This window comes from Oryctolagus cuniculus, chromosome 12 (genome assembly GCF_051225735.1).
Source record: "Oryctolagus cuniculus isolate XC-2025 breed Fujian yellow rabbit chromosome 12, ASM5122573v1, whole genome shotgun sequence".
NCBI lineage: Eukaryota > Metazoa > Chordata > Mammalia > Lagomorpha > Leporidae > Oryctolagus > Oryctolagus cuniculus.
The window spans coordinates 108,605,252-108,627,429 of record NC_142878.1 but is presented as its reverse complement, the minus strand read 5'-3'; the positions used below and the strand labels follow the sequence as shown (position 1 = coordinate 108,627,429).

General features: G+C 55.6%; 1 protein-coding gene and 1 non-coding gene across 2 annotated transcripts; both read right to left on the bottom strand.

The window, feature by feature from the left end:
- Positions 1–6,769: 6,769 nt before the first annotated feature.
- COX5A (cytochrome c oxidase subunit 5A) lies at positions 6,770–22,062 on the bottom strand. Its single transcript, XM_051834643.3, has 5 exons — positions 21,879–22,062; positions 11,452–11,568; positions 10,170–10,291; positions 8,295–8,413; positions 6,770–6,931 (listed from the first exon to the last, which is right to left on the bottom strand). Exons 1-4 carry the CDS (start codon positions 21,976–21,978, stop codon positions 8,300–8,302), a joined length of 453 nt encoding a protein of 150 aa, XP_051690603.1. The 5' UTR covers positions 21,979–22,062; the 3' UTR covers positions 6,770–6,931; positions 8,295–8,299.
- Positions 8,709–8,844, bottom strand: LOC127487827 (small nucleolar RNA SNORA8). Its single transcript, XR_007915074.2, has one exon. It is a non-coding gene; the product is annotated as a small nucleolar RNA SNORA8 (small nucleolar RNA).
- Positions 22,063–22,178: the final 116 nt, after the last annotated feature.

Genomic DNA, 22,178 nt, shown 5'->3' with positions numbered 1-22,178 from the left:
CTCGAGCCATCACCACCACTGCCGAGAGCTGGGAACTGGACCTAGGAACTCCCATGTGGGCCACGGGCGTCCCAGTTGGCATCTTAACCTCCAGGGCTAAAGGCCCACCCTGTTCCTAACCCTTCTCAGGACAGATAGCTCCGTGCCCACCGTCACCAAGTGCTGCTCCTGCTGCTCACCGGAGCTTCACAGGGGACAGCCGTGTCCCGCTCGGCTTCTTCCCTCGGAGCCCCCCTGCTCACCAGGTTTCAGACTCCAGCTCATGGAGCCTTCCATAACCGGCACCCTTAAGGTGAGCGCTGGGTCCCTCTCCCTCGAAAGCTGCCTCTCAACAAAACGCTTTTAGAATGAAAATGCTGAGGAGAGAGCCAGTCGCGCGCGAGGGCAGGGCCCGGCATCGCCTCCCCTCGCCGAGCGGGAGCTGGGCTCTGCCCTGTGAGGACGAGCTCCGCGGGGTCGTTACAGGCAGGGAAACCGCAGCATCGGCTGCTGAGCTCCGCACACTGGCTGGGCTGACGCCATTCTCTCAAGGACAACCACGATGACTGTAACTAATACGGCACGATGCCACTAGTCTTTCATTCTCTAGAATCCTGCAAGGGGAGCCGCTGTTTTGTTAGGAAGAGACAGCACAGGGAGGGCTGCTCACGTCTGCAGTTCTAGGGCTACTGTCCATCCCACGAGGCCCACACAGACCAGAAAGAGAAACCAAAATGCAGTCACCACGCCGGGACTCTGTTCATCAGGATGGGGGGGGGGGGGCTCAGCCTGACAAGACCACAGCTGTTTTGGTCACAACAGCCATCCTGGCCCAGAGATAACCCTGACAGCTGCTCCAAGGACTCCAGTCGTCAGGATGACCAGCGCTAGTCCAGTGCAGGCCCCGTGGAGGGCTCCTATCTAAGGGCTGGAATGCTGGTGCTCTGTTGCTCCCCCTCTTTGTGGAGGAACGACACAGGACCCTGCGCTGTTCTTTTGTCTGCTCGGCCCTTCCTGGGTTTGCTGCTGGTTCTTCCCGGGTTGGCTACCGACCCTTCCACCTCCGTGGAGGGGAGGCTCCCCCTGCCACTTTCCCCACTTCCGCGGGAGAGCGGCACACCGCCGGCCGGCTCTCTCGGGGGCTGCTCAGGTGTTCCTTCAGATGTTCCTGGTGCATGTTGTCTCTCTCCTCCTTTATAGTCCTCTTCTGCCAATCCCAACTCTGCTACCCACACGCCGAGTACGCTGCTCTCCTCCAATCAGGAGCAGGTCCTGCTGTTTGTTTATTGGTTGAACTGGAGGCAGCTGTGTAGAAGCTGTTTCCTCCTCTCCCAGCGCCATATTGTGGGAGAGCAGATGCATAAAATAAGTCTTTTTTTTTTTTTTTTTTGACAGACAGAGTGGACAGTGAGAGAGAGAGACAGAGAGAAAGGTCTTCCTTTGCCGTTGGTTCACCCTCCAATGGCCACCGCGGCCGGCGCGCTGCGGCCGGCGCACCGCGCTGATCCGATGGCAGGAGCCAGGAGCCGGGTGCTTTTCCTGGTCTCCCATGGGGTGCAGGGCCCAAGCACCTGGGCCATCCTCCACTGCACTCCCTGGCCACAGCAGAGAGCTGGCCTGGAAGAGGGGCAACCGGGACAGAATCCGGCGCCCCAACCGGGATTAGAACCTGGTGTGCCGGTGCCGCTAGGCGGAGGATTAGCCTAGTGAGCCGCGGCGCCGGCACTAAAATAAGTCTTAATTCCAGTAACTTAGTCTAGTCAGAGTTGCTCCCCACAGATCCCCCTTTCTTTTTTTTTTTTTTTTTTTTTTTTTTTTTTTTTTTGACAGGCAGAGTGGACAGTGAGAGAGAGAAACAGAGAGAAAGGTCTTCCTTTGCCGTTGGTTCACCCTCCAATGGCCGCCGCGGCTGGCGCATAACGCTGATCCGAAGGCAGGAGCCAGGTGCTTCTCCTGGTCTCCCATGGGGTGCAGGGCCCAAGCACTTGGGCCATCCTCCACTGCACTCCCTGGCCACAGCAGAGAGCTGGCCTGGAAGAGGGGCAACCGGGACAGAATCTGGCGCCCTGACCGGGACTAGAACCCGGTGTGCCGGCGCCGCAAGGCGGAGGATTAGCCTAGTGAGCCGCGGCGCCGGCACTAAAATAAGTCTTAATTCCAGTAACTTAGTCTAGTCAGAGTTGCTCCCCACAGATCCCCCTTTCTTTTTATTTTTTGGCGTTGATACGTGCCTGTCTTCGGTGCCCTGCGGCACACACTCTGCTCTGCTTGCTAGAGTTGCCCACAGGTGCTTACAAGCCCTACCAATCAGGCAAACCGAATCCAAGTCCTCTCTTCGCCATGTTGTGAGGAGGTTTTTAGGCGCTGATGTGTGCCTGTGTTCGGTGCCCTGCAGCGCATGCTCTGCTCTGCTAGATCTGCCTGCAGGTGCTTACAAGCCCTACCAATCAGGCAAACCGAATCTAAGCCTTCTCATTGCCATCTTGTGGGGAGACTTATTGGTGTTGATAACGTGCCTGTCTTCAGTGACCTGCAGCCGCCCACAGGTGCTTATCGTCTTACTAATCAGGCAGACCGAATCCAAGCTCTCTCATTGCCATGTTGTGGGGAGGCCTTATTTTTCTCTATTTCTCTATCTCCGGGCATTCCTATTTCTCCTATTTTACGTCTATCTGCCAGCATTCCTATTTCTCTCATTTTACTTCTAAACTTCTGTTTCTCTTATCCCCGCGGCTTCCCGGCGCCCGCCCCGAGGCTGCTTCTTGGCGCCTTGCCCCGCGGTGGCTTCCCGGCTCTGCGCGCTCCGCGCCCTTTGCACCCGCACCACGGCCTTCGCACTAGCCCCACGTTTCCTACTCACGCCCCGTGCGCTCTCTCTGCACGCGGTGGCTTCCGCGAGTCACACAGCCTAGCTCACGTTTCCGCCACCAGTATTCAGTCTAAGTTCCCCGGGCTAACCTGGCGAATTCAACCTAGCTCACGTCTGCACCTTTCGGTTTGGCTTCCCGTCTTTTGCTCCCCGGGCTAATCTGACGGATTCCAACCTGGCTTACGCGTCCACCTCTGGTTCCAGATTTTCGCCTTTTGCTCCCCGGGCTGACTTGAAGAATCCCAAGCTGGCTTACGTCTCCGCCTCAGCCTGCCCCCGCAGCTTCATTTTCCCTAACATTTTTCTCTACCCGGTATGTTTCCCTAAGTTTTCTTCCAACAATATTCCCCTCTCATTTCTCCTGGCTTCTCCCCACAGTCCGTGTCTGAGTCTGTTTGTTCTAGCTTTCACTTTCGCTTTCAATCTTAGAGATTTCTCCTAACTTCTTTCCCACAGTCCGTATCCGAGTCTATGCCTAGGCTTTCAATAGCTTCTTCCGGCACCTTTTCCGTCCGGCTTTTCCCTAGGCTCTTTGCTAGTCTCTCTCTCCGGTATTTTCCCACTTCTTCCCGCTTCTTCCCTCCTAAGTTTCCTATCCGAGTCACGGCACCATTATGTCGCTCCCCCTCTTCGCGGAGGAACGACACAGGACCCTGCGCTGTTCTTTTGTCTGCTCGGCCCTTCCTGGGTTTGCTGCTGGTTCTTCCCGGGTTGGCTACCGACCCTTCCACCTCCGTGGAGGGGAGGCTCCCCCTGCCACTTTCCCCACTTCCGCAGGAGAGCGGCACACCGCCGGCCGGCTCTCTCGGGGGCTGCTCAGGTGTTCCTTCAGATAGATGTTCCTGGTGCATGTTGTCTCTCTCCTCCTTTATAGTCCTCTTCCACCAATCCCAACTCTGCTACCCACACGCCGAGTACACTGCCCTCCTCCAATCAGGAGCAGGTCCTGCTGTTTGTTTATTGGTTGAACTGGAGGCAGCTGTGTAGAAGCTGTTTCCTCCTCTCCCAGCGCCATATTGTGGGAGAGCAGATGCATAAAATAAGTCTTAATTCCAGTAACTTAGTCTAGTCCGAGTTGCTCCCCACAGTGCTCCTTGAGGAAGGCCGGGGTCACAAGGTCAGCTGCAGGTCACCTTTGTCAGGCTTACCTTATGAACCCCTCACTACTGACTGGGGACGCAGGGACCCGTGTCTTGTGGCCACCAGAGTCGAGGCTCCCCACGTCACACTCTGCAGTCTCATTTGTCCTCTCGGGTCTCACACCTTCCCCAGCTGGTGGCCTGTTCTACCGCAGGTGTTTCCAGAACAGAGCCCAGCCTCAGCAGGCGAGATGACGTTCCCGCCACCTCCCCACCGCCCCCACCTTCCGGGGAAAGTGACCGCTGAACAGCCCACCTGCCTCTGGCCAGTGCTCTCCTCAGCCATTCTGTCTGTCCTGCGACTTGCTGCCGGATTCCAGAATTGAAAATAAAGCCAAGACTGTTGGGCTACACCATTGCCTCTCTGATCCGAGATGCTGCTATGCACACTGGGACCTGGGCCTGAGCGCGGATTTGGATTCGCAGCGTTTTCCATCCCACTGCTCCGTGCCACCACCCTCTGTTGGCCAGCAGGACAGCCTGAATAGTGTTTCTGACAGGATTTTAACAATGAAGCCATCAGGTAGACAGGGATTACCGAACAGTCTACAACATTATGGGCGTGGACTCCTCAGAAGTGGGAAATGTGTGCATTTTATGTCAAACCTCTTGGTGCACAGTGATAGTGTTGTGGTTATGCAAGGGGGTTAGAGCCCTTATTTTTAGACATCTTAAGAATTTAGGAGTAAAATGTGTCATGTCTGAAACATACCTTTTTATTTATTTATTTATTTTTGACAGGCAGAGTGGACAGTGAGAGAGGGAGAGAAACAGAGAAAGGTCTTCCTTTGCCATTGGTTCATCCTCCAATGGCCGCTGCGCTGCAGGCAGCGCACTGCGCCGATCCGAAGCCAGGAGCCAGGTGCTTCTCCTGGTCTCCCATGGGGTGCAGGGCCCAAGCACGTGGGCCATCCTCCACTGCACTCCCTGGCCACAGCAGAGAGCTGGCCTGGAAGAGGGGCAACCGGGACAGAATCTGGCGCCCCGACCGGGACTAGAACCTGGGGTGCCGGTGCCGCAAGGTGGAGGATTAGCCTAGTGAGCCACGGCGCTGGCTGAAACATACTTTCAATAATGGAGAGGGGCTGGTGCTGTGGCGTGGCAGGTGAGGCCACCTCCTGTGGTACCAGCATCCCATGTGGGCGCTGGTTTAAAGCCTGGCTGCTCTGCTTCTGATCCAGCTCTCTGCTGGTGTGGCCTGGGACAGCAGTGGAGGATGGCCCATGTCCTTGGGCCCCTGCACCCGCGTGGGAGACCTGGAAGAGGCTCCTGGCTTCAGATCAGCTCAGCTCTGGCCGTTGTGGCCGTTTGGGGACTGGACCAGTGGATGGAGACCTCTCTCTGCCTCTCTGTAACTCTGTCTTTCAAATAAAATAAATCTTAAAAAAAAAAAAAGGAGAAAAAAAGTGTGTTTATACTAGGTCTAAACAAATGTGGCAAATTATTAAATGATTAGAAAAACTTCTAAGTAAAGCATCAGGAAAGAGAAAGCCTGGGGCCACGCTGCCTGGGGAGGAGCCCCGCCCACTCAGGTCAAGCTGAGGGGCCCCCACCGGCCATGTGCCTTCCTTAGGTAGAGCCATGATCCGCCAGGCCAAGATGCAACCAGCGCAGCCAAGGAGGGGCGCTCCCATCGGGCTGACGGGCGTCCCGCTGGGATGTGGGGGGAGAACGGGCGTCGATGGAAGTGAGAACTTTATCCGGGATGGCCTCTGGGGTGGCAGTGAAGACAGTTCACTCCAGACTGGGGCAGCTGGGACCCAGGCCTGGCCCTGCACTCAGTTCCAGAGTGCACACCCTCAGATGCTGGCTCAAGGGGTTGAGTCCTGGGTTCCTGGCGTTGGCCCTGCCCAGTCCCGGCATTTACAAGTATTTGGGCAGTGAACCGGTGGACGGAAGCACAGTCTCTCTCTCTTTCAAAGAAAGCAAGCAAATAAAAGTTTAAAAATAAAGCATTTACAAAAAATTCTCACAACACCCACCTGTTTCTAATGAGTGCATCTGACTAACTCAGGCCAAAACAAAATTTGGGAATCTCAACTGAACTCAAGACACTGAGGAGGCAGGCCCCACCATTTCCCACCTGCCATTCCTACCCAGCCACACCTGAAACCTTCACCCGTACAGCAGAGACCCACGCCGCCTCCACCCTCACCCTCGCAGCCTAGCCTGCGCCCCTGCAGCTGGCCTCAGCAGCCCTCCAAGCCCCTGCAGAGGGGCTAACACCTGTTGAGCAGCATCCTATATGCTTGTTACTTAATTCCATTTAAAGATTGTATTTCTACTGTATCTGAAAGGCAGATAGTGACCAGTCGACTGGTCACTCTTCCGTCCAAGTACTTGGGCCACCTTCTGCTGCCTTCCCAGGGACAGCGGCAGGGAGCCGGCTCGGAGGCAGAGCAGCCAGGACTGAATCAGCATTCTGACCCAGGGTGTGGGTGTCCGGCACGGTGCTAACCCGCTGTGCCGTGGTGGCGGCACCACGACGCTGCGTGTGTGCTCCCTTCACTTGCGCACGCAGACCTGCTGACGGGGCTCTCTGATCAGAATGCCTCCCAGCGCACCAGAAAAGCCTGGTGTCCGGGGAAGACCGTGGCCGGGCGGGCTGCCTCGCTGACCGCCGAGCGTCACTGCCCCCGCGGGCCACAGGTGCCCTGAGCCCGGTGCCTGCCGGCCCTGAGCACCACGGTCACACAAAGGCGCTGCAGCCCTCCCCAGCTCGTCAGCTGGCCCGACGGCGATCACCTCCCGCTCCTCACCGCAAACAGCACACAACACCTGATTTCAGTTCAAACTCACTCCCCGTTTATTGAGTCCCAGTTGCCACGGCATGGTCTGGTGCTCAGTAAGGAAAGCGAGTTTGCATAAGGTAATACGTTATCATCAGCATGTCCAGGTGATGGTTACAGTCAAGTAGCAACACAGTGAGTCACTGGGAGCTCACCTGGAAGAGAAAACAACAGATTAGCCAGGGAAGAATAAAGGTGCACATCTGAGTAAAAACACCTTTGAGAGCTGCTGTCCAGGGAAGCGCTATCTTCCGCACCATTTCTGCTCTTACTGACCCTGCCTGAGGTCAGCTGGGGAGCCCGGGGGAGCGCGGGGGAGGCGGGAACCAGTCGGGCTGCGCAGCCTTGCCAGCATTTATACCCGAGGCTGGGCCCTCTCTCCAATCAGGAAAGTATCCGGCAGTTACTCTTTTTTTTTTTTAATATAATTGTTTTGGAGCCGGCGCCGTGGCTCATTTGGTTAGTCCTCCGCCTGCAGCACCGGCATCCCATATGGGCGCCGGGTTCTAGTCCCGGTTGCTCCTCTTCCAGTCCAGCTCTCTGCTGTGGCCCGGGAAGGCAGTGGAGGATGACCCAAGTCCTTGGGCCCTGCACCTGCATGGGAGACCAGGAGAAGCACCTGGCTCCTGGCTTTGGATCGGCGCAGCGCTGGCCGTGGCGGCCATTTGGGGGGTGAACCAATGGAAAAGGAAGACCTTTCTCTCTGTCACTGTACTGTCAAATAAAAAAAAATTTAAAAGAAAAGAGCCCACTGCCTTAAAGCAGGCTTTAAAAAAATCCCCCCAAATCCATCAAATTAATGTAACTCTGCTATTAAAAATTAAGGGCACGGCGACGACTCCCAGTCTACATGAGAGCAGTCATTTCCTGTGGGGGAGAAGGAAGTAACAAGGGACCCACAGGAGACATGGGCGGCAACACCTGGACACCTCCCTGCAGACAGGGCTCCCCACACCCGTGTCCACATTTTTCTCCACGCTTGAAACATTTAATACAGATTTCTCCTTCAGTTAAGGAGGCTTTTACTTGCCTTACTAGAAATAATAGTTTTAGGGCTGGCACTATGGTGCTGCGGGTTAAAGCCCCAGCCTGCAGTGCCCACATGGGCGCCGGTTTAAGTCCTGGCTACTCCAGTTCCAATCCAGCTCTCTGCTATGACCTGGGAAAGCAGTGGAAGATGACCCAAGTGCTTGGGCCCCTGCAGCTGCATGGGAGACCTGGAAGAAGCTCCTGGCTCCTGGCTTTGGATCAGATCAGCTCTGGTCATTGTGGCCATTTGGGGAGTGAACCAGTGGATGGAAGACCTCTCTCCCTCTGTCTCTACCTCTCTCTGTATCTCTGCCATTGAAATAAATAAATCTTAAAACAGACTAGTTTCAGCTCCTTGCAGTTGGCCCCGGCACCCTGCACTCTTCATGCTCACGGCCGCCCTCTCACAGGCAGGAACGGCCTTCAGTGGCTGAGACGTCACCCACCCTCCCAGGTCCTGCCTCCCCCAGCGGCACGCTGCCTACTCACGCAGGTTACACTTTGTCAAGGCCCAGCTCCTCTGGAGTAGAGATTCCCAGTTCATTTAAAGTTGGTCTAAGTTCCTGGATGACATAGGGGTAGATTTCCTTATGAGGTCCTGCTTTGTCCTGGCCAAGAGAACAGTCACATTTCACTCTCTCCATTAACAAAATGAACTTAAGCTTTGATCCCATATGCAGAGGCCAGTAGCCCAGAATTAATGCAGGTCATCTACTTTTAAGTTACTCCATTTGTCCAACAAAGAGGGCAACCTACACAGGCACTGTTCAAGGCAGGTGTTAAGATCCTTGAGAGTACCTAAGACAGTCAGACTAAATCCAGAACACGTATCTTTTTTCTAGAAGAAAAGCGCATCGTTTACTACTGAAGATGACACCAAACTGAACTGTATGAAAAGACCAACACTGTATCAGTGGAAATACCAGGTTTACATGCACAAAGCCAGAAAACCAACGATGCCGGTTCCTGGATTTCTACCGCACTGTCCTTGGGACACCCAGCAGGAACGCACCGCTGTGCGCAGATGCCCTGGAGTGCGGCAGAACACATACTGAGAGCCCGGAATTCCCAGAGAAGGAAGTGGTGATGACAGAATTCTGTGGAGGCAACTGAACATGGCCAGCAGGCAACGGGAATAATCACGTTAACACAGGAAAAGTTGTTTAATTTGCCTCCAATTTGAAAGCCTAACTGAATTAACCGCCAGTGCTGACTGGACTGACAGCCTGCAGAACCCTTCACCACCATTCCCACGGCAGGGAGAGGACGGTCCTCACACAGCGTCTTCGCGGGGACTGCACAGAGCACTCTCGTCCACCTGGCTGGCACAGGCTTCCTCGGGAGCAAACGTCAAAGACAAACGAGGGGCCGGCGCCGTGGCACAGCATGAAGCCTCCGCCTGCAGAGCCGGCATCCCATGTGGGCGCTGGTTCAAGTCCCTGCTGCTCCACTTGCGATCCCGCTCTCTGCTGTGGCCTGGGAAAGCAGTGGAGGATGGCCCAAGTGCTTGGGGCCCTGCACCCGCATGGGAGACCCAGAAGAAGTTCCTGGCTTCAGATCAGCCCAGTTCTGGCCATTGCAGCCATTTAGGGAGTGAACCAGTGGATGGAAGATCTCACTCTGTCTCTCTGTACCTCTGCCTTTCACATAAATAAATAAATCTTTTTAAAAAAAAAAAAAAAGGCAAATGAGCCAAGGAAGTGCGAACTGCTACGCTGCCTTTAAAAATTCTAGGTCTCCTTTGGGGCTGGTACTGTGTCGCAGCAGGTTAAAGCCCTGGCCTGAAGCACTGGCATCACATATGGGCGCTGGTTCTAGCTCCTCTTCTGATCCAGCTCTCTGCTATGGCCTGGGAAAGCAGTGGAAGATGACCCAAGTCCTTGGGCCCTGCACCCACGTGGGAGACCTGGGAAAAGTCCTGGCTTCAGATCGGCACAGCTCCGGCAGTTGTGACCATCTGGGGAGTGAACCAGCGGATGGAAGACCGACCGACCTCTCTCTCTCTCTCTCTCTCTCTCTCTGCCTTTCAAATAAATAAAATAAATCTAGGCCTTCTTGACTATATTTCTCAAAATCAAAATTTTTATTTAAAATGCAATGTATTTGCCCCCTATGGAAAATTAAACAGTAACCAAACAAGAGGGAAGGGAATCAGTGTACAAAAATGCTTTTAAAAATTTATGGTAGAATTAAAATGTGCTATTTTGATGTAAATATTGGAAATTCAAGCATAATTTTTAGTATATGCATTTTCCATGAACTTTTTGAACATCCTCATTTAGTTTTTAAAATCAAATAAAGTCAAACCACAGGGCTCTTTCATAATTCTTCTGGTCAACATCGTGACACTGGCATCTCACTGACCTTCACAACCTCTAGGATGCGAACTGCACTAGCAAAGTCATTTAACCGTCTGCAGGCCCGCAGAGCAGCATCAATGATTTTGGGTTCTGGCACCAGATCGTAGCCAACAAGCGTGTTCATCCCTGTCAAAACGAAGAAGAAGGGCCACGTCAGCGGGGGGCAACCCCCCCACAGTACAGCCTGGCTATCCGCACCTTTGCCCAGGCACGGACGTGTGGCTTCTCTGTTTGGGCCTCTATTCTCTTCATCTGTGGGATTCAGCTAAACCCCCTGGGCGATGACAACGCAGTGGGTCTTCCAGTCAGTGAGTTCTGGAGAGACACCTCCGAGTTTCCTTAACTGCAAATGTCTTTTCCATAAGCATTTTTTTTTTTTAAACAAGAGGGTAACTTTTAGTACAAATGTCGACTTTGGATGCTTTAACACAGATCCAATTGGAAAACAATCTAAAAACAATCAGGGAAATGCTTACGGAGGGTTAACGAGGCCTACACGAGGACACCATGGCAATACTGACGACAGACACCGTCATGTTCAACACACACGTGCGACTGAGGAGAACCAAGGCACAGCTCTCTCAGACGAGGGCAAGCAAAGGAAACTGCTAACTGCGCTCACCTGGCTCTGTCGTTACAGCAGCGGTTTTCAACCCAGGGTGATGCTGTCTCCCAGGAGATACCGGGCAATGTCTGACGACTTTTTGGTTATTGTAATAGTGGGTGTGTGTGCATTCAGTGGGTAGCAGGCAACAATAGCACTGAAATGTTACCATGTGAAGGACAGCCTCCTTTACCTGGCCCAACATGTCAACAGCACCCACTTTAAAACTCACTTTGGGGTGGGCGTTGTGGCACAGGGGATCCTGCATCCCATGCTGGAGTGCCTGGTTCAAGTCCTGGTTACTCTGCCCTTCCAATCTAGCCCCATGCTAATGTGTCTGGGAAGCAGTGGATGACGGCAGAAGTACCTGGGCCCCTGCCGCCCACGTGGGAAGCCCACATGGAGCTCCAGGCTCCTGGCTTCATCCTGGCCCAGGCTGGCTGCCACAGGCATTTGGGGAGTGAACCAGTGGATGGAAGATTCTCTTCGTTCCCTCTCTGTCCTTCTGCCTTTCAAATAAGAAGAACCCTGCTTTACAAAAAGCACTTAACTTAGTTAAGCTACAGTCTCCTAACTGGAAGCTGTGTGACAGTAACCAGGACGCACGATGCATTTTTAAGGAAGCCACAGAAACCGCTCACATTTACACGCCAAAACAGACACGTGTCTCCATTCCAATTACCTTTACGCAACTCCCAGGCATCTATATCGGGCTTGTTGAAGTATGTCACCCATCGAGCGTCAAACTCCTCATCTGTCTCATGCGACCCGTGGGAGTAGCAGCGAACTGACTGGAGAGCTGCAACAAGAAAGAGCAGCGACTTCAGTGGTCAAAATCGCACTTGACCTTTGTTTCTTAATGCATTCGTTATGAATCGCCAATCTATGTTGGGGGAGAAACAGTTAACAAGCCAAATGAAATCAGTCTCATGTACTGATATGCAAAGAGGCATCTGCAATGAAGCACGGTGGTGCAGGCGCTCCAGCAGAGCCCGGTCTCGTCCCAGCCGCTGCCTCCAGTGCAGCTCCTGCTGGTGCCTGGGGAAGCAGAGGAGGACGCCGAGTGCCTGGGCCCTGCCGCCCGCACTGGAAGCCCGCATGGAGCGCCTGGCTCCTGGCTCGGCCCAGCCCCAGTCTTCCATCTGCTGGTTTATTCCCCAAATAGCAGCAGATGGAAGCTCTCTTTCTGTCATTAACTTTCAAATAGATACATCTTTAAAAAAAATTAAGTAAAGAACAGCAAGAAGAAGAAGTACTATATATTTGTGTTCCCCTCATGTGTAACACTAGCTTTCAACTGTTACCAGCGGTTATCTTCAGGAGGGAAAAAATCTTTTTTTTTATATCCTTCCATACTGTTTGAATTTTCACATTAAACAGACCATTAATTCCTACTGAGAAACAATGCGCATCTAGTTCAGGCCGCTCCCTATGGCTTTCCCTCTGAGTCTTATTCTCCTCTGCTAACTTTCACACATCTGTCCTCAATTCTCTCACGGGTCAGAGACAAGAACTTGGACCCTGCAGTTCCCCAGCATGTGGCAGCCGACCAGGAGAAAGAGAGCGCAGAGATCAGCTGTCTCCACAGCAAACAGAAGATAGCTGCCTACGTCTGTGAGCCAATTCAGGACCTCCAGTTTATCTTTTTTTTTTTTTAAGATTCATTTATTTATTTATTTGAAAGTCAGAGTTACACAGAGAGAGGAGAGGCAGGGAGAGATAGAGATGGGGGGGCTTCCAACTGCTGGTTCACTCCCCAGTTGGCAGCAATGGCCAGAGCTGTGCTGATATGAAGCCAGGAGCCAGGAGCTTCCTCCAGGTCTCCCACGTGCGTGCAGGCGCCCAAGGACTTGGGCCATCTTCCACTGCTTTCCCAGGCCATAGCAGAGAGCTGGATTGGAAGTGGAGCAGCTGGGTGTCAAACCAGCGCCCATACCCTCAAGTTTATCTTTAAAAGTGGTAAAGGGGGCTGGCGCTGCGGCTCAGTGGGCTAATCCTCCACCTGCGGCGCCGGCACACCGGGTTCTAGTCCTGGTCGGGGCGCCGGATTCTGTCCCAGTTGCCCTTCTTCCAGGCCAGCTCTCTGCTGTGGCCCGGGAGTGCAGTGGAGGATGGCCCAAGTGCTTGGGCCCTGCACCCCATGGGAGACCAGGAGAAACACCTGGCTCCTGCCATCGGATCAGCGCGGTGCGCCGGCCGCAGCGTACTGGCCACGGCGGCCATTGGAGGGTGAACCAATGGAAAAGGAAGACCTTTCTCTCTGTCTCTCTCTCTCACTGTCCACTCTGCCTGTCAAAAAAAAAAAAAAAAAAAAAAAGTGGTAAAGGGGCCGGCGCTGTGGCGCAGCGGGTTAAAACTGCAGCCTGCAGCGCCGGTATCCCATATGGGCACTGGTTCGAGTTCTGGCTGCTCCACTTCTGATCCAGCTCTCTGCTATGGCCTGGGAAAGCAGTAGAGAATGGCCCAAGTCCTTGGGCCCTTGCGCCCACGTGGGAGACCCAGAAGAGGCTCCTGTCCTGGCTTCGGATCAGCTCAGCTCTGGCTGTTGCAGTTATTTGGGGTGTGAACCAGCAGATGGAAGACCTTTCTCTCTCTCTCTCTCTCTGTAACTCTTTCAAAATAAATAAATAAATAAATAAATAAAAGGTGGTAAAGATAGGGGCTGGTGCTGTGGCGTTGTAGGCTAAGCCTCCATTTGAGGTGCCAGCATCCCATATGCGCGCTACTCATGTATGTGTCCCGGCTGCTCCTCTTCTGATCCGGCTCTCTACTTGTGGCCTGGGAAAGCAATGGAAGATGGCCTGAGTGCTCGGGCCCCTGCACCTACATGGGAGACCAGGAAGAGACTCCTGGCTTTGGATTGGCCCAGCTCCGGCCACTGCGGCCATTTGGGGAGTGAAGCAGTAAATGGAACCCCCCCCAACTCTACCTCTCAAATCAATAAAAACATCAGGAAAAAACAAGAAAAGTTTTTGCGTCTGGTGTGAATTTCCCAGAGAGAGAGACCAAGGCTATCACACTTCCCAGCTGACTAGCTTTTCCTGTTTCTCCCGTCTCCTCAGGAGACTGCCATTGGCAAGTAAACTCTTCTACCATTTGGCTCTCGGCAAAGGAAGAAAATCCACTACATGAAGTCTGTTTGAGAATCTGTCTGCTGCCTTGGGCAACTTAACTCAGACCACTGGCTAGGCCTAGAGCACCTGCTTAGCTAAAGTGGCTATGGACAGCCAACGGAGTGTGTGCAGTGGTCAGTAGACCTGCTGCACGTACACTGACGGCAGTGGTCAGTAGAGCCCCTCCATGTACACTGACGGCAGTGGTCAGTAGACCCCCTGCAGGTACACTGACGGCAGTGGTCAGCAGACCCCCTGCACGTGCACTGACGGCAGTGGTCAGCAGACCCCCTGCAGGTACACTGACGGCAGTGGTCAGTAGACCCCCTGCACGTGCACTGACGACAGTGGTCAGCAGACCCCCTGCACGTACACTGACGGCAGTGGTCAGCAGACCCCCTGCACGTGCACTGACGACAGTGGTCAGCAGACCCCCTGCAGGTACACTGACGGCAGTGGTCAGCAGACCCCCTGCAGGTACACTGACGACAGTGGTCAGCAGACCCCCTGCAGCTACACTGACGGCAGTGGTCAGCAGACCCCCTGCAGGTACACTGACGGCAGTGGTCAGCAGACCCCCTGCAGGTACACTGACGGCAGTGGTCAGCAGACCCCCTGCAGGTACACTGACGGCAGTGGTCAGCAGACCCCCTGCAGGTACACTGACGGCAGTGGTCAGCAGACCCCCTGCAGGTACACTGACGGCAGTGGTCAGCAGACCCCCTGCAGGTATACTGACGGCAGTGGTCAGCAGACCCCCTGCAGCTACACTGACGACAGTGGTCAGCAGACCCCCTGCAGGTACACTGACGACAGTGGTCAGTAGACCCCCTGCAGGTACACTGACGACAGTGGTCAGCAGACCCCCTGCAGGTACACTGACGGCAGTGGTCAGCAGACCCCCTGCAGGTACACTGACAGCAGTGGTCAGCAGACCCCCTGCAGGTACACTGACAGCAGTGGTCAGCAGACCCCCTGCAGGTACACTGACGGCAGTGGTCAGTAGACCCCCTGCAGCTACACTGACAGCAGTGGTCAGCAGACCCCCTGCAGGTACACTGACGGCAGTGGGCTCCAGGGAGAGCCCTGGGAGGGTCTGTGATGGTGCCGGCTCGCTCCCTGACTGCTGAGGGAAGTCCCTTGGCCTCCACCACCCTGGGAAGCGGCCCAGGGGAAGCGCTCTCCCTTCTCTGACCTGGCTTTCACTCCTGCTCCTCTCTGGCCCACGTACGCTCACCCTAATCGTCAGGTTTGTCCTTCAGAATTCGAGCTTCGTGAAAGATGATGGCCACGCAGGGAGTCCAGCCACTGCCGACAGCGGAGCCTCCAGATCAGCCGGCAGGGGATTCAGCCCTGACTGTGAAGGGACGACGCCCTGACCCAGCAGGAAGGAGTCACAGCAGACAGACCGCCTCCCTCCATGAGGGGTGAGGGGCTGGTGTTGTAGCGGGTAAGCTGCTGCCCGCAGCACCAGCATCCCTTATAGGCGCTGCTTTGAGTCCGGGCTGCTCCACTTCTGATCCAGCTCTCTGCTGTGGCCTGGGAAAGCAGTGGAAGATGACCCAAGTCCTTGGGCCCCTGCACCCATGTGGGAGACCCAGAAGAAGCTCCTGGCTCCTGGCTTCAGATTGGCCCAACTCTGGCTGTTGCAGCCATTTGGGGAGGGAACAAGCAGATGGGTGACCTCTTCCTCTCTGTCCCTCTCTTTCTGCATCTGCCTTTCAAGTAAATGTATAAATCTTAAAAAAAAAAAAAAAAAAAAAGATTAAGGGGAGAAAATCTCTGAGGGCATAAAGACGTTGTATGTAAGGAGGAAGCAAGTCACAAGACCCTCCCCCAGGGCTAAGACCTGCCCCTGGCAAAGCCACAGCCCCAACAACACAGTCAAAACCACCCAGCAGGAGGCGCTGGCACTGCGCGCTACAGCAGGTGAAGCTGTGTCGCTGGCATCCTATACTGGAGCACCAGTGCTAGTCCCGGCCGCTCCACTCCCCACTCACCCCCCAGATAATGCACCCGGGAAAGCAGCGGAAGATGGCTCAGGCGCTTGACCCCTGCCACCCATGTGGGAGACCCAGCTGGAGTTCCTGGCTCCTGGCTTTGGCCTTGCCCGTTTTCAGCCACTGCAGCCATTTGGGGAGTAAACAAGCAGACGGAAGATCTCTCTCTCCCCCTCTCTCTGCCTTTACACAAGAAGAGGGCTGCTGACTGTGTCCCCACGACGACCTCTAGCCTATCACAATATCATCATAACCAAATTGCTACACGACGACCTCTAGCCTATCACAGTATCATAACCAAATTGCTACAACTGGCGCCCTGGCTGCTCCTCCTGGGACTCAGGCCCTGCCGACACACCTGGGAAAGCGGGCGTGAGAGAACACGGCCGAAGAAACAGGGCACACACAACTGTTTTCTCGCTTTCCCTGCCTGCAGCATCTGCTTCCCGCCGACACACCCAGTATCCTAGGAGAGGCCTCCCACTTCTTTCCTGTCAAATGAACACTGAACGGAGGGTGGGGGTGGGGGTGGGGGCTAGAAACGCTCTTCCCACTCCCCAATCTCTACGGGGGGGGGGGGGGGGAGACGGCACCTTTGGGTCTTCGGATGCAGTCAGACACCTCAGCTCACTCCCACCGCTGCACCCTGGGAACGAACCCCTTTCATCTTACTCACCCATGCAATGGGGACACCACCACCTCAGAGGGCCGTGAAGATTAGATACACCCGGCACAGCCATGGCGCCCGACAGGTCCTCAATAAACAGTGGCTGTAAGTCAATCCTTTTCTTAAAGTTTTAACTGATCTTCTATTTGTGGAAATTAGTGTACGGAAATAAACTATGTTTGAATTATATTTCCTATTATCTGTATGGTCAGACAGTTTGGCATGGTTTCTAGTTTACTTGGGTGGTTCTAAGAATATTCTGAAATCTAAGTGTCAGGGATACCTGGTACATCCTTCCTACTAAAAGCAGGAGGAGGAGGAAGAGGGGGAAAAGCACAGAGATGCAGGCAGGAGGCGGGAACAGACCGTCACCGCCAGTTCAAGTGCAGAACCTCGCCAACCACCACAGCGAAACACTGGCCGTCAGTCCCAGAGGGTGGCAGCACAGACGCCAATCTTCCCAGGGATCAGCATTACCCTGGGATCGGTGCTGTAGTAGGTTAAGCCTCCACCTGCAGTGCCAGCATCCCAAATGGGCACCAGTTCAAATCCCGGCTGCTCCACTTCTGATCCAGCTCTCTGCTGTGGCCTGGGAAAGCAGTAGAAGATGGCCCAAGTGCTTGTGCCCCTGCACCCACGTGGGAGACCCGGAAGCTTCTGGCTTCCTGGTTTCAAATTGGCGCAGCTCCAGCCATTGCGGCCAACTGGGGAGTGAACCAGCAGATGGAAGACCTCTCTCTTTCTCCCCCTTTCTCAAATAAGTAAGTAAATCTTTAAAAAAAAAAAAAAATCCTACAACCCAAGTCCAAAGCAAAGTAGGATGTGTACATAAACAGACTGGAAACTGATACATTAATTTTCAGGGCTGGCACTATGGTGTAGCAGGTAAAGCCACTGCCTGCATGCTGGCATCACATATGGGCGCTGGTTCGAGTCCCAGCTGCTGCACTTCTGATCCAGCTCTCTGTTGTGGCCTGGGAAAGCAGTGGAAGATGGCCCAAGTCCTTGGGCCCCTGCACCTGTGTGGGAGACACAGAAGAAGCTCCTGGCTTCAGATCAGCACAGCTCCAGCCATTGTGGCAAACTGGGGAGTGAACCAGCGGATGGAAGACTCTCTCTCTGCCTCTCCTCTCTGTGTAACTCTTTCAAGTAAATTAATTTCTATAACATTTTTAAAGGTTTAATAATTTAAAAACTTATTTTGAAAGTCAGAGTTACAGAGAGAGATCTTCCTCTGTTGGTTCACTCCCCAGATGGCCGCATCAGCCAGCACTGGGCCAGGCCAAAGCCAGGGGCTTCATCCGGGTTTTCTTTTTTTTTCTTTTTTTTTTTTTTTTGACAGGCAGAGTGGACAGTGAGAGAGAGAGACAGAGAGAGAAAGGTCTTCCTTTTGCCGTTGGTTCACCCTCCAATGGCCGCCGCTGCAGCCGGGCGCACCGTGCTGATCCGATGGCAGGAGCCAGGATCCAGGTGCTTTTCCTGGTCTCCCATGGGGTGCAGGGCCCAAGCACCTGGGCCATCCTCCACTGCACTCCCTGGCCATAGCAGAGAGCTGGCCTGGAAGAGGGGCAACCGGGACAGAATCCGGCGCCCCGACCGGGACTAGAACCCGGTGTGCCGGCACCGCAAGGTGGAGGATTAGCCTATTGAGCCGCGGCGCCGGCCCCATCCGGGTTTTCGATATGGGTGATAGTTGGGCCACCACCTGCTGTTTCCCCCAGGCCATCAGCAGGGAACTGGATCAGAAGCAGAACAGCTGGACACGAACCAGCGTAGTACGCAACGTGCGGAATGCCGGTGGCAGCTTCACCTGCTAGGCCACAACGCTGGCCCCTAAAGGTTTAATAATTGACTTATTTGAAAGTTTCATGACTCTACACATCAACATGCACGTGTAGAAGAGAGCCAAAATGACTGCGTGGTTTTCTTTAGACTGAATATTTGAATCTTACGTGTAACAAAAGAGGTGGGTTTTAGTTCTTTCTGTGCCTGATAGTCTGCATATTGCTGATTTGATGGGATTTATCAGCATGCAGACAGCTCCGTGATGCTCGAATTGTACACCTCTGAATGCACAACACAAGAGCCTGTTTATTTTTCATGCTTTCTATACTCTGTGGGAAAAGTCAAAGAAAAACTGTAGCATTTGAGGGATACGTGACCAAGTAAAGCACAGATTTAAACAACAGCCTCGTGGGACTTGGGTGCACGCTCACGGGATCCCAGTTACTCCGAAGCGCTCCCTCCGCAGGCTCTGGGACTAAGAGGCGGCACCTTGGACCACGGGTGCCTGCCAGTGCTTCCTGACACCTGCATCCTGTTTCTTGCTTTAAAGACAAGACAAGGCTGTTGGACACAGAGAGGGAGAGACAGACACAGACAGGGATCTTCCACCTGCTCATTCACTCCCCAGATGGCTACAACATGCAAGGCTGGACCACACTGAAACCTGGAGCCAGGGATTCCATCAGGTCTCCCACCTGAGTGGCAGCAGCCCAAGCACCGGGCCGTCACTGCTGCTTTCCCAGGCCATCAGCAGGAAGCTGGCTCTGCAGCGCAGCAGCCGAGCTTCAAAACCAGCACTCTGGAGCCGGCGCTGTGGCAAAGTGGGTTAACACCCTGGCCTGAGGTGCCGGCATCCCATATGGGCGCCGGTTCGGGTCCCGGCTGCTCCTCTTCCCATCCAGCTCTCTGCTATGGCCAGGGATAAGAGTGGAAGATGGCCCAAGTCCTTGGGCCCCTGCACCCGGGTGGGAGACCTGGAAGAAGCTCCTGGCTTTGGATCGGCGCAGTTCCGGTCGTTGCGGCCAGTTGGGGAGTGAACCATCGGATGGAAGACCTCTCTCTCCCTCTCTCTGCCTCTCCTCTCTCTGTGTAACTCTGACTTTCAAGTAAAATAAATAAATCTTTAAAAACAAACAAAAAAAACAGTACTCTGGTATGTGTGGGTGTCCTAAGCAATGGTGTCACCCACTAGGCCACAAGGCTGTCCCTATGTATACAATTCTATGACAGGACCTAAATGTATCTCGGTAGGAACATTTAGTCAAAACTACATAGATAGGAGGCAGGCACTGTGGCATAGCAGGTTAAGCCTCCACCTCTGGTGCCAGCATCCCATACGGCTACCAGTTGGAGCCCTGGCTGCCCCACTTCCAATCCAGCTCCCTGCTGATGGCCTGGGAAAGCAGTAGAAGATGGCCCAAGTCCTTGGGCCCCTGCACCCACGTGGGAGAAGCTCTTGGCTTCAGATCGGCGCAGCTCCGGCTGTTGCAGCCATCTGGGGAGTGAACCAGTGGATGGAAGACCTCTCTCTGTGTCTCTCTCTGCCTCTCCTTCTCTGTGTAACTCTGCCTTTAAAATAAATAAATCTTTAAAAAAGATGACATTAATAACTGATCAGCTCAGACAATGCCCACGGAGTGCACCTGGTGGTTAACGGTAGGAATGAGAAGGTGCTAATGACAGTATCGTGGAGGGCACGTCAACAGGTTCAACAGCAGAGCTCCGAGAGACCCAGGACCTGGAGGGCCAGCGGCTGGCACCCTGGCGGTGTGGGACACGCAGAAAGGAGGCTGGAAGGGGACAGGGGCTGCCCCGCACAGGAGGAAAGTGCCCTTCTCCTGGGCTGCCTCCGGTCTCGGGGTACGCATGCAGGAACCAGGACTGGTTCTAAGCACTGCCTAGAGCCCAGCCACTGTTCACAACAGTGACGTCATCTGACAATTAGCTTCACGCTGGAGGCTTCATCAAATCCGAGGCCTCAGGTCCCCCAGGCCTCCTGAGGATACTTTCATTTGACCCGGCTAGTCTCACCCAAGGACTTGAATTCTTTTTCTTTCTTCCCTCCGCTCCTCCCTTTCCTTCTTTCTCTCTTTTTATGTATTTGAAAAGCGGAGTTCCAGGGAGATCTCCCATCTGCTGGTTCACTCCCCAGATGACCGCCCAGGTGGGTGCGGGGCCCCCCGCGGCTCTCCCAGGCCACAGCAGGGAGCTGGACGGGAAGTGGAGCAGCCGGGACTCAGGCTGGAGCGCACGTGAGACGCCGGCGTCGCGGGTTCAACCTCTTGGACGGTGCAACTGCACAAATCCCTGCTGGAACACACAAAAATGAGAGGGGCCGTGTCACGCAGCAGCCACGGCACGGCGCTCAGTGACTGCGGCCAGGCGCTAAGGTCATCGCATTTACACCCAGAACCACCAACTGCTACTGCGGTTTTTAGAAGAAAGGTCACACAGAGGCTTAAAAAGGTTCCAATGCCCAAGGCCACAAAGGGGCTGACACCTGCCACCAACACTGCGCCCCGTGGCAAATCCTGAAGTCCACGGGGCGAACACCTAGAATAGAGCGGTTTATGACGGTGAAGAACCCCGGGCATCAAGTCTCGCCCGAACCTCCGCCCTCTCCCCAAGTGTCATGGGCCGCGGCGGCCAAGCCGCATCCACACGAGCAGGGCGCGGCGGTGCAACGAACTAGGGGAAGAGGCAGGAAGCCATAAAGCCCAGCACGCACGCAGACGGCCGAAGCAGCGGGTCCCCACGGTCCCTAAGGTGCCCGCAGCCTGCGCACCCCGCGGCCAACCAGGAAGGAGGACGAACACGTTCCTCCGGCTCCCAGGCGGTCACGGGCCCCAGCGCACGGGCCAAGGTCACGGCGCGCCCTCCAGCCACCAGCCCCCGACCAGGCAGCCGCCCGCGTTCCCAAGACCCGCGGGCCCCGCTTCCGAACAGGACCCTCCCCAGCCAGGGTTCCGCAGCGCGCAACCCCCGCGCCGGTCTGGACACGGAAGAACGAGACCGTGGCTCCACAGGCCCCAGTGTCGTGCAGGCGACACGCGAAGGCGCTAACTTAAAATAAATAAAAGAATTACGTCCGCGTGCCCAGCACACAGGGCCCTCCCTCCGCGGCGATGCTGGGGCGCGCGGCGTGCCCGGGTCCGCGCACGGCCCCTCCGCCCCTGCCCAGAGCGGCGCGCCCGGACGCTCAATGTCACCTTCGCCCGGGCGCTGCCGGTCACGCTGGCCGCGGGGTCGCCGCCGGGCCACGGTCACGGCCACGGCCACGGCCACGGCCACGGGTCCGACCGGGACCGCCGCGCGCCCCCCGGGGGTCCCCGCCGGGCCGGCCGCGGAGGTCGCGCCCCCGAGTCCGCCCCTGCTCCCGCCGGCGGCCAGAGCGGGCCCGGGGCCCCGAGGCTCGGCCGCCGGCCCTCAGGGCAAAGGCTAGGCCGCCGGGGAGCCTGCCTTCGAGTGGCGGCGGGCGCCCAGGTCACCGCAAGGACACGCGCCCGCGGGCAGTGGCGGGCGGGCGGGCGGGCGGGCACCTTACCGGCGGCGGCGCCGGGAGCCGGGCCGGGGTGCCGGAGGCCTCGAAGTCCGGCTCGGACGGCTGCGGCCGCGGCGCAGCGACGGAGAGCGGCGCCCAGCATGACGGCGATGGCGGCGCGCGAGGAGGCAGAGACCAGCCGGCGGCGAGCTCGCGGGCTGCTCCGGCGCTCCCGGGGGCCCGACTCACGCAGCGACGCACGGCGTGCGAGGCGCGGGCCCGCCCACTGCGGCGCGCGCGCGGGCGGCGACGGCGGCGCGCTGGGGACAAACCGCGTCGGCGCCGCGCCCTCCCGCTTCGCCG